Source organism: Stigmatopora nigra, chromosome 15, assembly GCF_051989575.1.
Source record: "Stigmatopora nigra isolate UIUO_SnigA chromosome 15, RoL_Snig_1.1, whole genome shotgun sequence".
NCBI lineage: Eukaryota > Metazoa > Chordata > Actinopteri > Syngnathiformes > Syngnathidae > Stigmatopora > Stigmatopora nigra.
Window position 1 is genome coordinate 4,404,640 of NC_135522.1, and position 18,646 is coordinate 4,423,285.

Below are 18,646 nucleotides of genomic sequence, written 5' to 3' on the forward strand. Positions count from 1 at the left end.
GCACAAATAGGCAGTACCTTTGCACACTCTTATGCCTTTCGACTGTAATGTGTAACTTATAACCAGACTTTTTCTTGCTACTGTCACAATGAAATTTCCCAAATACAGCATGAATAAAATTATCCAAACCAATCCAAACCAGTCCAAACCAATCCAAACCAATCCAAACCTATCCAATCCAATCCAATCCAATCCAATCCAAACCAATCCAATAAAAATATTAAATAATAAAATTAATAAAATATTAAACTGAATTTAAACAAACAAACAAAATACAAAATCAGTTTTCTCCAGAAACACAACAAATCCCAGAACTTTCAGCAACACGCTTATTTATTTATATATTTATTCATGTATATATCTACTAACTTACTTATTAACTATCTATTTATGTCTAAAATGTCTTTTTCTGTGTCTGTATTCCCGAATATGGGATGAATAAAGTTATCCAATCCAATCCAACTAAGATTATTGAAATGGTAATAGATCTAAAACATCTTGCATCAAGTGCTTTTTGGCCCAAAGGTTCCAATACCAGAACCGAACCGTCAACAAGCCCGGATCCTGCTTTGATTCCCCCCCACTGTTTCTCCTACTTGATTATTCTATACGCAGTGCAGGTGAAAGGGCAGCAAGTGGATTCAAGGCATAAAAGGGGGAACACAGAATGCCATTAATGGCAAAGTAGGGAGTAATTCTCAGCGCGCTCCCGGAGGAAATCCAGCGCCAGCCCAAAGCCGGAGGATTTTGACAAATGCCTTCCTCAACAGCGGCAAAGGAGACAAATGTTACATTTAAAGAGAAATACTTAATTTCCGCTTTTGGTGACTCACAGCAGATATCATTAATCAGTAGGGGGGGGGGGGTGCGCAAAGGGGGGTGCGGGCGGGGTTGCAAAGTATGCTCAGTGAGCCCGCTAAGCGCCAGATGATCGCCTCCTTCCACTCAATCCATCAAGTGTGATTGAAGAAAGAAAAGGTTCAAAGAAAGCGTCATTACTCGCTCGTCGAGGTGTTCCCAGAACAAGTTGAACCCCGTTTATCACACCAGACTTAAGGCGACCCAACCCCCCCCGCCAGCACAAGTCAAATATGACATGGCGGATGTAAACTTGCCGTGAGTGTTTTGCACTCACGGACGGGTATTATTAACGTTACCACCCTTTTAAAATAAAAAAAAAAAGTGAAAGTGGGGGGAGGGTACGGCGTTCAAGTTGATGTATGATCCCCCTTGGCCGAAGCGTGGCGGGTGATTGGAAAGCGACGCCTCTTTAAACGGCGTAATGAGGCGGAGAGGACGCCGCACCGTGGAGGAAAAAAAAATGCCGCTGTCAGGGGACTCCATTGTCGTTATTTTGTTCAACGCTTCTAAGATGAAGGTGGCAAAATCGTGCATAAAGGCACAAAAGTCCATTAGGGCTGCCAATTGGGTGCCATTGTAACGTGATCAGTCACTGGCAAGCCTACCAATTCAATTAAATGGAATGTCTATCACTGTCAATGGGAGCCAATGACTTCATTTGAACAAAACTACCATCTATTTTGGTCTTACATTCCATTACCTTGTACACAACTGCAATCTAAACAACATACAAAAAATATTCTCCTGGTTTATCTTAGCTTTGGTCCCAACAACCAAACATACGTGACCGGACGTTTGGTCGCCGGTATTTTGGTCGCTGGTCAAATGTACTGAGATATTAAACAGTACTTGGATATCAAACAGTACTTGGATATTAAGAAGTACTTAGATATTAAACAGTACTTAGATATCAAACAATATTTAGATATTAAACAGTACTTAGATATTAAACAGTACTTAGATATTAAACAGTACTTAGATATTAAACAATACTTACATATTAAACAATACTTACATATTATTAAACAATACTTACATATTTAACAGTACTTAGATATTAAACTCTCTCACTCAAATATTAAACTCTCTCTCTTAGATATTAAACTCTCTCTCTTAGATATTAAACTCTCTCTCTTAGATATTAAACTCTCTCTCATGAATATAATTTTGAGAGCTGGTTTCAACAGTAAAATCTGTCACCATTTGACCGGCGACCAAAAGACCAGCGACCAAACGTCCGAGAACCCCAAACATCTTGTCCTAGTTCTTATCCAATCTCGGTCTTGAGTACAATCCAAGTTCCGAATCTAGCCAGAAATGTCTAAAATAGATACGTCTATTTCATTCCATCTCTGTCGAAGCCATTAATACAGTGTCTGACATCTCTCATTTCTAATACTGACCCTCAGGCAATTTAGGGTTGCGTGTTTTTGCGCCCAAGGACCCTTGTACAGCGGCTGCTTCCACTGAACCATAACTACTGTATATACAACAGATACTTGATATCTGAAGTAGTCACATAATGGATGGCTCTCCTCCAAGCGACGTCTGTATTTGAGAGCAAAGACTGCACACTCTTTGATATTTTGGACGTTAAATCAAAGGCGAGGGGTCGCCCAGGGGCGGCCGCCATGTCGGTGACACGTTGGAGTGCAGCGTGGTCGGCGGCGCGCTTCCGGCAAGGAGAGCCAGACAATTAAAGAGCGGCCGGCTGGCTCTCTCTCTCTCTCTCTCTCACTTTCTTTCTTCTCGGCGGCGTTTAAAATCAATTCATTCTAGCGGACTGCTGACACAGCCCGGCCCGGAGAGCCCAGGATTTATGGCTCCCTCTAATGGGCGCGCTACCAAGCAAACACCTGCCGTCAGCACTTTCCCGCCGGCGCGGGCAGCCGGCGAGCGAGTGGACGACCCGTCGCCCGCCTCGCTCCTTCGCCTCTCTTAAAGGCGCAGGCGCATGTAGATGTCCATTGGGAAAGATTCCCAACACGCCGCAATTGACGAAAAAAAAAAAAAACGAGGATGCGGGAATGTGAGGGCTCATTAAATCATCGGCTGCCAATGATGGTGATGGATAGCAAATTATTCGATCCAAGCCTGCCAATTCTCGTCAAACTGGATTGAAATGGCCGTCCGTGGCAGCCAATGAGGTAACAGAAGAGAAAATACAAAAGTATACAGAAGTATGAAGTACTAAATATAACGAGGCTTCACTAAAAATGAACATGACTCCTTCCAATAAGTGCCCAAGAAGAAAAAACCCTTTCTATTAAGTCTAATTTGATGGATTGGTTGTTTAGTACTTGTTGACATTCATAGATGATAATTTAAAATATGCCATCAAGTATGTATTCTACACAGGTTTCTACAGGTTCCAGCAAGTGAGATTGAAGACTTACAAGACGTTTAAAAGTTTCTTTAGCCCCTGTGAGGCAATTTTGAAGAACGTAAGACAGAATTTAAAAAAAGGGAATTTGTTTGAGAGCTTATTTTTAAGCTGCACACAAAAAAAGGGATTTGCATGTTATATTGCCTGCTTTGAAGGGAAATACAAGGCCGAGTACAAATGACCATGTGCAAAATGGTTGCTCACATATGCAAATTACTCATTTCTTTGACCTATAATGAAAGACAAAATATTGTTTGGCCACAGGAATAAAAAGGCCGATGCATACTGCATACAAACGCTGATACAGGTGAGGATAAAAAGGATAAAATTGGCATATATATTCTCAATTTGAGAATAAGACAATACCTGCTTCTCTTCCTGGGTTGAATATAGCTGAGTTCTTATATTAGGACTTTTAAGCATGGGGAAAAATGCAGTTTTTCCACTTTATTAAAGTACATTCTCTCCATTGGAGTTGTACTTGATCAAGGTCTGGTCTACTACTGCACTAAACTTTTGATATGGCTATCACGTTGGTAGACTATTTCTCCAAATGTAAAAACAGAGATAGAAACAATTGGCTACACTTTATTTTTTTCTCCTTAACAAATAAGCTGGCGTTGATGTTGATAGATGAACTAGATATACTCTAAAAATGAGCTATTTTTACGTTCCCTCCACGTATCTTTGTTATATTACCACTTACAACATGGAAACTGGAAAATAGATCAACAAACTTCCTACTGCTCTAACGGCAATGGGCTAACGAGCTTTATAAACTGTGTGTCAATAGCACGGAAACACAATGCCTGTCAAAAGATCGGTGCTCGGACGTCGGTCTTTTGGTCGCCGGTCAAATGGTGACAGAGAGTTTACTGTTGAAACCAGCTCTCAAAATTATATTCATGAGAGAGAGTTTAATATCTAAGAGAGAAGTTTAATACCTAAGAGAGAAGTTTAATATCTAAGTTTTGTTTAATATCCAAGTTTTGTTTGATATCCAAGTACTGTTTAATATCTAAGTGCTGTTTAATATCTAAGTACTGTTGAAAACAGTAGATATTTAGATATTAAACTCTCTCATAAATATAATTTTGAGAGCTGGTTTCAACAGTACTTAGATATTAAACAGCACTTAGATATTAAACAGTACTTAGATATTAAATAGTACTTAGATATTAAACAGTACTGAGATATGAAACTTCTTTCTTAGATATTAAACTTCTCTCTTAGATATTAAACTTCTCTCTTAGATATTAAACTCTCATAAATATAATTATGTGAGCTGGTTTCAGCAGTAAATTATCTGTCACCATTTGACCGGTGACCAAAAGACCGGCGACCAAACGTCCGGGCACGCAAAAGATCCCCAAGTGACATCCTTATTTTCTATATTTAACCGGCACCAAAGGCCATTGGCAAAATTCACCTCAACAGTTGATTGCTAGAAAGAACTCCTGAAAAGTCCAACTCCTAAACACATCTGTGCATTGTCATCTCGCTGCCCCCCAGCAGCTACACACCGCGGCGTTCCGTCATTACCCCGGCAATAACAGATAATTAAACTGCTTTCAAATGGCCATTTTGACCCGTTCCCAAGGAATCGGCCCGGGGCCGGCGCAAACTCGCCGCCACCTGCTCCACGACTCCGGCGAGGCCGGCGTGGCTCCCTCGCCGCGGCGCCGGCGGGTGCTCGGCACGCATTAGGCACAATATGGCTGCACGTAGGGGTGGCGAGGCGCGGCAGTTACGAGATGGCGGGCGCGGAATGTGTGACGCCGCGACGAAATACTGCAGCGAATGAAGAGATACATTGGGATTTGTGACCATTGTGATTCCCCACTACACAAATCCCTCACAGTTGTAAAACTCAGTAGGAAGCTTAGTGGTTTCGGTCGGGGGTCCTACCTGCCCAGCTGGAGGTCTCCATGTACGGGTAAAGATGGTTGTGCTGAAACGGCGTCAATAGACTCGGTGCCAATGCTTCAACGGAAGGAAGAAGCCTGAAAAGGTGAAAAAGACATTTTTTGTTATTAATGATCAAGAAAGGTGGACAATATTTTGACAAATGACATCCAAAAATCAGAAAAAAATTAACTTTAGAATTCAGATTCACCACAAATAAAAATACAATCAAAATATTGAAATAATCAACAATTAACATTTATGTGTCATGTCAGTTTAAGCCTTAAATTAATTAAAATTATGGATGAAATTGAAATGAATCAAAATTATGATCTGATAATTCTTTTTCTATAGTTTTCTTTCACGCAGCCGAGGAACAGGAACATGCTGCAACGGACTACCAGCGAGTAAAGTAGTAAAAATGAAAGTTTTACCTTATATTAAAAGAACATTTTATTCCATTTAAATCTAGTGCAAGTATGTATATGTATGTGCATGTATTTCAACAACTTGGTTATTTATTTCTATATTTATTCATGTACTTTTGTATTAACTCACTTATTATCTATCTATTTATGTCTAAAATATATTTCCTATTCCTCCCTCCTCACCCTCTTGCTACTGTGACAATGAAATTTCCCAAATACGGGATAAATAAAGTTATCCAATCCAATTGAAAAACCCAATTCAGAGAAAATGAGCTGTCCAAAGCTTGTTTCTTGCACGTGTTAGCCTTCACGTGTGTTCTGCTGTTGGCGTTATTTATTTATTTATTTATTTATTTTTTCTGCTGACTGGTGGATGTCGGCAAGTACGCAGCCTGGCTCCAACCCAGAAATCCCACTGCTGAACCACGACTAAAAGAACGAGCGAGCGAGCATCGATTTCATCTGGGCGAAACTCTACGCCCATCATACCCCCACCCCCCCTCAAAAAAAAATGTCCAACCCGCTCCAAAGCAATTTGTCATTTATAAAAAGTAATTAAAAGCAATTCCTTTCCCTCTGCTTGATTGGGGATTGACTAATTGAGGAGTGAGGGTCAATAAATAAAAGAGGGACGAGATGAATTTTGCAGAAGGAGAAGCTAACCAGTGTAAAAGGGAGGGGCCAGACATCTGCCTCGACATGATTAGCAACCACGTGAGCGTACGACGACCCACGGGCGCTAAATAATATATTAACGCTAGCATATTGACCGCCGCGCTTAAAAGGCTGCGTCGACAACAGAGCGGGAGAAAAACGTCATGCCAGCTACAAAAAAAAACGAAAAAAATGGAGTGAGAAAGCTGCCAGCGACCGAGTTTTGAGTCCAACGGAAGTCGGTAATCTTAAACCCGCTGGTTTCCATAAGGCGATGTCAGGATTGATACTGAGTGGGCAAAGGTTCAGATTCGCTCCATTGTCGACGGGGGAAAGAAAAAGCAAAATGGAGGGAGCAGATGTGAGACTTGACTGCCGCTGCAGGGCAAGATTCATATTGTTAGACCCCTACAAAGACCACTTAGTATCAGAGAACAAATTTCGCTCTAAAATATAATCCTAATAACTTGATGGAACCATAAAACATGGATAAAAAAATTGATGGAACCGCAAAACATGGGTAAAATAATTGCTGGAACTGCAAAACATGGGTGAAAATTGTCATGAATTTGACATGCTGTTTAAAAGAATGTTTTTGATTTAAATGCCTGAAAACTTTCAGCAAAACATGGTAAAAATGTCAAAAATGCTTTCCATTCATAAACGCTTGGAGTGAAAACCATTCAATTGAATGAAAATCTAGAAAAGACCCTCATCAAATTACAACAAACTTTTTCTTATGGTACTCTCATCTTCTCTGCGCAGCAGCAATCATATGGCGTGCAGTAAATAAAATCCAAACGTGTTTTTTTTTTACCCCTTTCCCCATGATGGTGTCGTTTTTGCGGTACCCAGTGGCAGTACCTCTGTCCACTCTTATGTTTTTCATGTTTTACAGCATGTTTTACATGAAAAATTAGAGTGAACATTGACATACACCTGCTTATGGCAGGTACAATACTGGTATGCTCATAGCGAGCAATGAATGATGTCACTCACATTGATACTCAGTGCGCTAAGGACGGTTGTCTTTCTGCCCAGACCGACAAAAAAATTAAAGGGAACATTAGTACTGAGTAGAAACTAAAAGGAATCAAAGTTCTTGAAAATTCATTGACAGGTCTAATAAAAACTGCCAGGATTTTCCATTGTAATGTCAAATTTAAAAAGGTAGATTCCTTGAAATATCAGCAGAACACTCAAAGCCGTTTGTTTGTTTGTTTTAATATTGACCTGTTTTTTTTTTTTGTGGTGAATATTTCATTTTCTAAACTACAAAGTAAAAGAGCTTCTGGTAGAATTTGGTGCACGGCTTTTGAATGGCCCAAGGACGAATGGCTTAACTGGATCCAAATCATCAAACAGATATTTAATCGACATCCTTTCAAAACACGTTAAAAAATGTCCTTGTAGCAACAATCAACGAGCCAAGGATGAACGGATTAACTTTTGATCAAGATCAGCTAACAAGAAATTTCTTTGACATTCCTACCAAAGTTTTGCACTGATGACCTTCTTACAAAAAAAAAAAATGCTTTTTATAATAACCCATAATTCCAAAAGTCGGCGAATACCAAGAAAAATTCCGATGAAATGTCAGAACCAGTCAAGAACAGATACATTAACTTTTGTTAAGTAAAGATTCCTTCAAAACATGTTAAATAAAGTCCTGATTATACAAAAAAGTCATCATATTTCCACTTTTTAAACTTTTTTAAGTGAAAACAAAACTTTCTACCCAAAAATATTCTGTATAAACATAAATAATTGCCTTAATTTTCAAGTTTCACGTATTTACGTCTCACAAATTCAATTCCAACAGATCAACGTTTCAATCTCCCAAAAATAATCGAATTTCCAAGTAACATATGCCTAAAAAACCAGGACGTGCCAATAGAAAAGAATTGTTTCTGACATTTTAAAAGCCTTTTTAAAGCCTCTCCATCAAATTTAAGAGCAGCTTTTCAATAAAGTTCTATTTACGAGCACTAGGAGGGAGCATTTTTATAGTGATGGCTGACTAATGACCTTCTTTCCCAAGTTTTCCCAAAGAAATGGAACAATGTTTATTGCTCATGTGGCGTTTTTAAGAGTTTTCAACAACGAGTTTAAGGATTACGTGTCACTTTTAAGTTTGGGGCAAAATACTAATTAAAACTTTGCAAGAATCTTTGCTGCTTTCACTAGATGTCCAATCATTTTAAACTTGGTGGGTTGGCAGCAAAAAATTAGCTTATCCGCCTACTTCGAATACATTATAACGACAACACGTGATTGGACGCCATCGTCCATTAGACTCATTCATTACTGATGAACATTTTATCGCGAAAACTCGAATGATACTTAGCATTCTTCAGTTAATCTTCTTAATGCATTACCTGTGCTTATTAATGAGTTCATTCTCCTTATTGATGATTTAATTCAGCCAATTAGCACTTTTTTTGCCGATTAAAGCAGTAATTAATATCGATGCGCTTATTGTTGCATACATTTGGCCGCCAAATACTTCAAGTCTGCCTTTAATTGCACTTATTAACGCTTCTAAAAGCTTTCAATTGTACTTATTGACACTTTGATTGCAGTTTCATAAGAGAGTCTTAACAAGGCCCCCTAAAAAAGTGCCCCCTTCCCCAAACATTTAGGAAGCCCCCCTTCAGTGATCCCACGATACCTTGAAATCTTTAATGGCGGAAATGAATCATCCCATTTATTATTTTAATAGCTGTCATTTTGGCTGCCGCCTCCCTGCGAAGCTCTGATTTACGGCGGCGACGCCAAGCGGTGAGCGGAGGGGATTTATCGTAATGTTTGCAGCAGGTAGCCCACCGTCGTATTTCAGCCTTTCACTGACGCGCCATTAAAACGCGCCGCTGATTAAACAACGACTTCGCCAGAGGCCAGAAATGCCACTGAGTGTGTATGTGTGTGTGTGTGTGTTAATGAATGGACACATTCAAGTGTTGTTTTTCACTAGTCCGAATCAATTTTTTCAGTTTTGACTCCTCCAAGTAAAAGCCAAACAGACCATAATAGGTCACTCTTCTCCAATTGGCCAACTGAATATAAACAGGAAGTAATTCTACTGTAGATGAAACCAATGCCTGTAACTCAATTAAGTATTATTTCCTAATTAGAATGAATTGGAAATGCTATTGGAATGACAAGAATACGTGCAATGTTATTTAAAGTAAAAACCAACAATGCAACAGATAGAATTCCAAATTAGAAATAAAGGTTTGTGATATAATATTTGCTACAACTCAATGTACATTGTACTGCTCCTTCACAACACACGTATACCTTAATTCTAACCAATTATTTGCCAAAACAAAGTCATTTTTTTCAAGAACTGTCCTGTCAAGATTCATCTTTGTGAGCAAAAACCTTCAAAAATTCATCATAGACCGAGGAATGAAATTCGGCCATTTCTGGCAGCCATGGTTTAGCATCCAGCTGCACGTCTGGATGCTAAACACCGCCACTACTTGGAATTCACACTTTTGCATCTCTACTTTTGGCAAGTTTTCACATCCATGGCATGGCGGCACATTAAATCCCAGCTGGTGGTTGGACGCTCGCCTATAGACGGCAAAATTAAACAACCCACCACTGCTAATTAAACATACGTCCATGTAGTACAGTATTTACACATTCACTACCACTGACGTCAATTGACGTCTGATTCATTTCGATTGGAAGCCAATAATGACTGCCCAAGTCTAATTTCATTACAACGTTTCAGTATATAACATTTTCCGTCACAAATTCCTATGTACCAACAAATGATTTGCTTCGGGAATGAATTTACCCCAAAAGAGCTGAAAATTCAAGTAACAACCATTACCAACTTCATCAAAATTAGTCAAAACAGACTCTCGGTGTCACTAATGACTATCACAGGGTACAAAATACTATATGAACAAGCACTGTACTGTACCCCGCTTTTCTAATACAGACCAAATGTTGCAATAGCGCTGCCAAATATTGGCCGCCACGTTTCAGCGAGTTAGCACGAATTCCTCGGAGACGACGCGCTATGAAGAGCGCGTTGGAATCCAAGCTCGCCAGATGACTAATTGCGGCGTTTTGAAACAAAGTCTCTGGCAGCGGCAGAGACGATCGGTCGCCTCGCTCGCCGAGCTCAGCGGGGACCGGGCGGCCTCGCTGTTTCGCCACGCGGCGATTGGCCGCCGGCTCCTCTCGCCGCTAATTGAGATGTTTTATGAGGCCGCCTGCAATTGGACGAGGCGGCGTCAGTCGGCGCATCAACCTCTGCCGTCTGACGACCATTACGCTGGCGTTTAATTGCTCGTGCTGCTAACAGTTGGCGGTCAGGAAGTTCGCAGCAGCTGTCGCCGAGCTCTCGAAGGCGGAAAATTACATCGCTTACTACTCCTTGGACTGGCGGGAAATGCATTTTCTATAGCTGTAGGGGGCATTGAGGAATGCCTTTGGGGTCTGGATTTCATTGCACAACACTTCTGACCTTGTTGAGCCTTTGTTTTGCCACAAATCCACAAAAATATCGCCTCTTGAGTCACGAAAACTTGCCACTTTGAAATGAAAATGGTTGAATTTCTTTGTCTATTTATGTCTTTTCCCAAAATGGACGTGACTGCTTATTTCTGTGTTCCCAAATGAAGCTGAATTTTGCAAAACTATTGAAACGAGGCATAGAAAGAACCAAATTGAAGATTAAATAGCTGATTTCCTGTGTATTTTCAAATATGAGATGTTTTCTGGTGAAGGATGAACAATATCTGCGTCATTTTATGTCTCCACATCAAACAGGTGGTGGGAAATGAATTTTATAACAACAAAATTACCTCAGGATAGAAAAAAATGGTGGAAATTGGCCACTTACAGTTAAAAAAGCTGAGACTTTTTTGTAGCTCTTACTCATGAGAAACAAATTTCTTCTTTCTGAGACAAACTGGTTTCAAAAGTACTTTTTTTCCACCAAAGTTCCTATTTTAACATGTTCAGTGGCCAGTATATACATATCATTTGTACCTATAGGCAAAGTATTCAAATCTGTATGTCTCTATACAAGATAACTCAAGAAGAAGTAAAGGTATATTTTAAAAACCAAAACTTGCAAGGTAATACATTTATAATATGAACTGACTTTTTTATCAAAGTAAAACACATTTTTATATGTTAAGAATAATTTATAATGAAAATTGAAGGAAAGAAACTAGAATCCAATTTACTTGGCTCTCTCAACCATACGTATACTACGTGGATGTTGTAAATACGCAGTAAATAAAAATGATGGCGCACTGAAGCCGCTGTGCATCAACATGAAATATTTTCATGTCGTTTGCCTGCGGGGGGGTTGGGGGGCGGGGGCAGAGAACATCAAGAGCGGCATCCGGCGAAACGACGGTCGGCAAAGAGCGATGGCATTCAGACGGCATCGATACGGAAAGTCGGGCGTGAAAAAGTCTTCCGTCAATGGGAATCATATTAACATGATAAAGGGTGGCTAGTGAAGCCGCCACATTGATTCCACTGACGCCTTCTGCATGTTTAGCAATCGTGCAGCTTGTTCTCCAAAACGTCAATCCAAATGAATCTATCTTAAGTACGTGCACTTTTTTAACCTTTAATGTAGTACTTTTTTGGTCAAAAAAGTCCTAAGAATGAAAACAATAGAAGCAGTCGTGTTGTAATATTGTAACTAATCACCTTAAAATTGCAGTGAGAAGGGATATTGAAGATTTTTTTGAGGTATAACAGAACTTTTTTATTAAAAAAAAGCACTGGAGAGTGGCGTAGCATACCTTGCTTAAATATGAACTAATTAAATGGTCAAATTAAAGCGTTTCATCTTCATTAGCGTCCGACAAGAGTCCGACCAGGGAACATAATTGAGAGGAGCTGCGAGCTAATAGAAGGAACACGCGTCGTTCGCTATTCAAACGTGAAGACGTCGTTTAGCCCAAAGAACGTGCCTGATTAGACCTAATGGAAGAGCCCAGCAACTGGTCGATGCTGGCGCTTGTTGTGACCGCCATCCTGATTCGACCGACCAAACCATTTTCCACCATGGAACCATTTACTCATAAATGCAAACAAATGTGTGTACAACGTCCAATTCTGCAAAACCAAATACTGCATCAAGCCTGTACTTCAATGATCAATTTTATCTTGCATTAACCATAGTGTGTGACCGGATGTTTGGTCGCCGGACATTTGGTCGCCGGTCTTTTGGTCCCTTTTGGTTGCCAGTCTTTTTGTACTTAGATATTGAACAGTACTTAGATATTAAACAGTATTTAGATATTACACAGTACTTAGATATAAAACAGTACTTAGATGTTAAACAGTACTTGGATGTTAAACAGTACTTAGATATTAAACAGTACTTAGATATTAAACAGTACTTAGATATAAAACAGTACTTAGATATTAAACAGTACTTAGATATTAAACTCTCTATCTTAGATATTAAACTCTCTCTCATGAATATAATATAACAGTAAACTCTCTGTCACCATTTGACCGGTGACCAAAAGGGACCAAAAGACCGGCGACCAAACGTCCAAGCACCCCCATAGTGCACCTCAACCCATACCAACCTAAGCTGAGTCACTAAAATGAATTGGACGGCCGCCATAGTCAATGGCAACCGATGAATTAATAACGTTAACGTGATAGATTAGAAACGAAAAGTGAAATCACTGAGTGTGTCAAAATATTACATTAGACAGTCCAATCGATCAGGTGCGTACACCCAAATGCAACACGCCATGTAAACAGATTATATACAAATCATAAGACTACAAAATGAATAGTCTAATAAAAGCCAGCGCTTGAATACACAATAAGGACTTTAATATGGAATGACTTTTACAAGCAGCACTTTGAGGGCAAGTATAATGGGAGTGTGCAATGCTGGATACTGACAACTTTAGCTATAACAAAGCAAAAAATAATAAATAAAGCACACTGGCATTTTATTCTTGTTGATGGCAGCAAGTGCTTATTTTGACTAAGTTTAACACACCTGCACTTCTTCATTTGCAACTTGACATTTTTGACTTTTTGCTACCCGACATTTGGAAAACGAGCTGATTTGCTGACTCAAGTGTTGCTATCAGCGACAACTTACGCCACTCAGCAGCCATCTTCGGGGAGCACTGCAGGGTACCTTATTAAGTCCCGATAACCTTAACAAAAATATGACAACAACCTCAGCCTTTTACACACACACACCATTCAAGAACTGTGATGACAATTCCAGAACGATCTAGCCTCATGATTCAATGCTTACTGGGAGTCAGAAATAACATAACCGCACACCCACACACACATACCTAACTCTCTAATTGGCTTGAAATACTCAAGGTTGGAAACTATGTGTCTTGGTTCAGACAGATTCAAAGATTTTTTCTTGATTTATTCTCTTGAGATTGATTGAAAATGTATCAACCATCTAATGCATTTTTGCTCCAAGTCTTTGAAAAAAGCCAAGTTGAGAAAGGACCTTACTAAATCTACCAACCTTGTCTCAATACTATGACACAGGTAGAGAACCTATGACTCGGGAGCCATATATGGCTCTTTCCATGAGTGCATAAGGCTCTCCACAAACCTGTAAGGTAAAATGTGGAATTCTCTGGTGAGAGAACTGAGTTCCGAACACACCAATGGTAGCAACCCTGGCATTGAACTACCTATAGCACCACTTTAATCATAATTTTGTTTTTCATTACACTTCCACATGCATAATCTCATTGATAGTGATTGATTAGCAACAGCATTACAATGTTGTCAAAAGAATTCAGAGACTTTTTGTACTTTAAATGTGGTAAAATGACAGATACAATCACATATTTTTACTTTTCAATTCTGAGAATGGCTCTCAAGAAATAACATTATAAAATGTGAATTGTTTATGGCTCTCTCTGTCAAAAAGGTGCCCGACCCTTGCTCTATGATAATAGCAGAAGGGTTCTACACAAAAATCAAATGTTGGTGGTACTGGCATCGATATACTAAGCAAATTGGGCAAATTTGCAAAGATACAGTAGATTCCCTCATCTGAAACAATAGGATTTTTGTTGTTGTTGTTGTTGTTCAGTCAACAGAGTTGCCAAAAACATGAAGGACTTCATTCAATGCCTCAATTTAGTAGCAAAAACACATTGTGCTTGTCTAGTTCAGATAAATCCATCCAATCCCAAGCACGAGTTAAACATTAAGGATTAACACTGGCACAAAAAGATCCGAGTCAGCCATCTTACTTAGGAGTGACTTTAAGATAGAAGCTATAAAACAAGTTTAGCAGCCCTATTCAAGACTTTTACTTGCCTTTAACCCTCGTACACAAAATCCGTGGCAAGTGCTTCACAAAGCAACCATGCTTGCACCTTTTCAATTCATCCAACTAAAAGCAACAGCTACAAAAACATCCTTTTTTTTGCACTGTCGTTTACATCTCACGAATGGCGGAAGCCAAAGAATTTCAAGCACAAAAGCAGCAGCAGAGATTTTTTTTTTTATATAAAGGCACTTTTCAAGCTTCAAAGGCCAACGAGCCCAGAGGCCACACGGCCAAAAGTAGGGGTAAGAAAATAAAAAAAAAAGGTCGACACATTCGTCCAACCCAACACACATCCTGTATGTGCTACTTTCCATATTTAACGCTTGACTTTTTTGGGGGGAAACGCTACATTATGCAGTTTCTGTCGCTACGCTATTGAGGAATCCATCACAAGCTTCACACTCAGGAAATGACATCAAAGACATAAAACGTTCAAGGCTTTATTGTTTGTTTGCTATCTGCAATACATTATACATCCACATTTTACATGGCGATATGTCACCACGAAATGAAAGTGTTTTTATGTATTTTTTTTTAGACAACTGAAAATATTGCAGTGATGATGTGATGTCATTTTTCAATGCCATTCACTTGGCTTGTTTTTTGGATTCATTTGTTACAGCCCTTATTTACTTAACGGAACTGCATTGTAAGGTGAGAATAATAACTCCCTCAAAAGTAATGAAAGTCAAGAATAAAATTCCCCCTGATGGAAAACAAAAAAAAGTTATGAATGACGGAATGGAATGTACTAAATAAGAATAATCAAAGCTTCATAGAAAAGTAAGAAAAATCAATGCAAACTGAAGTCAATGTTAAAGCTAAGCTTCGTAGCCACACTTACAATAATAAGAAATAAAGGCTTATTTTACCCTAAATTGTTTATTTTTCGATATCAAATGAAAACAAATAAGTGTCTTAAATCCACGTCAATATTTTTAGTCCATTATCAACAAAAAACTGACACATTTACAACTAAAAGAGCATCCAATAGAAGGCGCACTTAAAAATCATCATTCATCTCCACCACCTCCGAACCCTGCACCCCCCCCCCCCCCCCCACCCCTACCAGCCTACCTTCTCCAAACCACTAATGACGCGTATGATAGCCTAGGCCGCCATCATTCGGGCCGTATTAGCGAGACAAACAATCGTTGGCGGTGTCACTTGATAATGGCCTGGCGAAAAAGGCCCCCCCCCCAAAAAAAATGGCGGACCTTGCAGACCCTTCGCTCTGGGCCGGGGTAATTAATCGGCGGCGCTCTGCCCCAAAGATTTCCAATGGCGGACGGCGAACGATGGCCGTGGAAGCCGTACGACGCCATCGATCGCTTGCAAAGTGAGAAATGCATCTGGGTCTAGCTCCACATCTTAATGGCGGGGCTATTGATGCTACCTGCCAAAACGGCAGCGTATTGATGCCGGTGCACATCCACAATGAGCTCCGCGGGGGATAGCGACCACACCGCGCCGTAAATAACCAGAGCCGCCGCCAGCCGGGGTTGAACCAAAACCCTACGAGTCGGGGTCAGATCCATATTCCTCGGGGGGGCTCCAGATCGTGCGCAATTACTACAGGCGATTAGCTAAGCGGACCAGATTGGAAAAATTAGATCAAGCGTTGATGAAACGCCAGACCAGACATCGGCATTGGGTGCTTTAACTCCCACAAAACGAACTAGGAATTACCCGCAAATCGATGTCCAACTTCTTCGCCCTTAAACCGAATATAATCACACAATCCTACGCAAAATGTGACGTTAAACCGAAAACTAGTATGATGGAGTACTAATAAATGAACGACCCTTTCAAAAAATGTTTTTCTGCAGGTTTATATCACAAATAATGCCACAGGCACAAAAAAAAAATACATCGTATGTGTGCTCATTAAAGCAATAAATCCGGTGACTCTCACTTTCCCGTCTGCAACAAACTGAATTAGTCGTACATCAACCTGGCCAGATTTCCCATCCCAATGGGGCTAGAAAGTAAAGACCCCCCCCTCTCCCGACTCTGTTCTAGCCACCCAGCAAACACCCATAGCCAACAATCATCCCCCAAGCCCTCCCCCACGCCACAACGTTAGCAATAAACGAACGATCTCCGGGCCGGGCGGCGACGGCCGTGGACAAGACAAATGCTCCGACGCGAAAGGAGCCGAGCGCACCAATAAAGCGATCGATGCTAACCCTATCCCGGCGGCCTCGCAGGCGCTGGCTCGCCCTCTCTTGGGTCTACAATGAAGAGGAGAAAGAGAAGCCGAGGCGGCTGCCGGGCGTAAATAAATAAACCTCAAAAGCCGCCAGCACGGACGAACGATACGAACCGCAGACTGCAAAAGAGAAAATTTGGTTAAGAGTGAGTCATCTCGGGAGAGACGCTACCTGACATGCAAGGATGATGATTTTTGACGAAGGAAGTTGGGAAAGGCCAAAACTGTGGCTACAAAAAGTGCTTGCTCAATGTCAATTGATATTTGGGTAGTTAACGTAAAAATATAGTGGAAAAATCACATAAAAATGCCTAAAAATGTAAGATATTTAGCACTGGAATGAAAAAGAAATGCATATTAACACATAGTAGTGCCATTATTTTCTATGTTACCCTACCAAAACCATTTTGTCCAATGAGTTAATGATATTTGTTGTCAAATTCATGGAAATTCAGTGGAAATTCCACTGTAAAAAGTAGCTATCAATCCATAAAATATACATTGTATTTTAGTCCGGACCAAAGAAAGTCATTTTTGGACTTTTCTGGTGTGAATTACATTAAGTAGTTCACCAAAGAATACACTTAACTCAGGATTAAAGGCAAATTTAATTACAAACTGTACTGCATAAGGCTACTTTAGCTTTAATTGCACTAATAATTGCTCAAATGTCAATAAATGAGTTCCACAACACCAAAAAACAGACACACAAGCACCAACATCCTAACAGAACCAAAAACCACAACACCATTTGCTCTTTGAATCCATATAAATTCCAAAAACGAATGAATCAATAAATTTGCCACCCTTGCAAAAACAGGCTACAACCCAGAGTACTGAATAATAGCTCAAAGTGCCTCTAAAATTTCTTCTCCAATGTAGCAATCAACCCAGACACCAACCATCTACGATGGTCACAATCCCATGAATACGTTTGTTTAAATGTCAACGATTGCTCGATCTTAATCTCGGGTATGAAATTTGGCATTGGCGCGCCCAACCGAAAGAAAGAAGCGCCGCAGCATGCCGAAGAATAAATTAGGTTTGACGAATCTCTGGCTCGACTGGACGGGGCTGAACTTTCCATCCTCTCTGAGCACGTCACGTGACATGCTGCCATTTTGAAGGCCGTGCCAGCCAACCAGCCAGCCCACCCTCCCTCCCGCCAGCCTAAATGGTTTGCAGGGAAATTGAAATAAATAAAGCGCAAGCCCATCCTCCCTGGAGGGAACCCAACTTCCACTCAGCGGTACAACCTCGCCGGCGGGAAGAAGCGGCGGGCGGGAAAGTGCTGCATTTGGACTTTTTTTTTTCCCCGTGTCCCCCGTTCAAACTCGATGACACATTGGGTTCGCTATGCCCGCTCAATGGTCGTCACTGTCAAGAACTTTTGGGTCGAATACAACTGCAGCCATCAGCGGGACCTGAAAGTTGGCGGAAGAAGCTTTCGGAGGGGGGAACTTGGACTATTGGGACCATACCATTAGGCTACATGGGGCAAGAACCTTTGAGGATGGTTCCAAAGAGGAACAAAAAATCTGATGTGAAGAGTTTACTGTTGAAACCAGCTCTCAAAATTATATTCATGAGAGAGAGTTTAATATCTAAGTACTGTTTAATATCCAAGTACTGTTTAATATCTAAGTACTGTTTAATATCTAAGTACTGTTTAATATCCAAGTACTGTTTAATATCTAAGTACTGTTTAATATCTAAGTATGGTTTAATATCCAAGTACTGTTTAATATTCAAGTACTGTTTAATATCCAAGTATTGTTTAATATCCAAATACTGTTTAATATCTAAGTATGGTTTAATATCCAAGTGCTGTTTAATATTTAAGTACTTCTTAATATCCAAGTACTGTT

The 18,646-nt window shown here is 40.1% G+C and overlaps 1 protein-coding gene across 2 annotated transcripts in view; it reads right to left on the reverse strand.

The window, feature by feature from the left end:
• Positions 1-18,646, reverse strand: part of rbfox3a (RNA binding fox-1 homolog 3a) — a 257,697-nt gene that overhangs the window by 124,998 nt on the left and 114,053 nt on the right. For both annotated transcript variants that reach the window (XM_077733851.1, XM_077733850.1), the window contains exon 4: positions 5,156-5,250. In XM_077733851.1, the coding sequence (XP_077589977.1) occupies positions 5,156-5,177 (22 nt within the window). In that variant the 5' untranslated portion in view covers positions 5,178-5,250. The remainder of the gene's footprint in view (positions 1-5,155; positions 5,251-18,646) is intronic.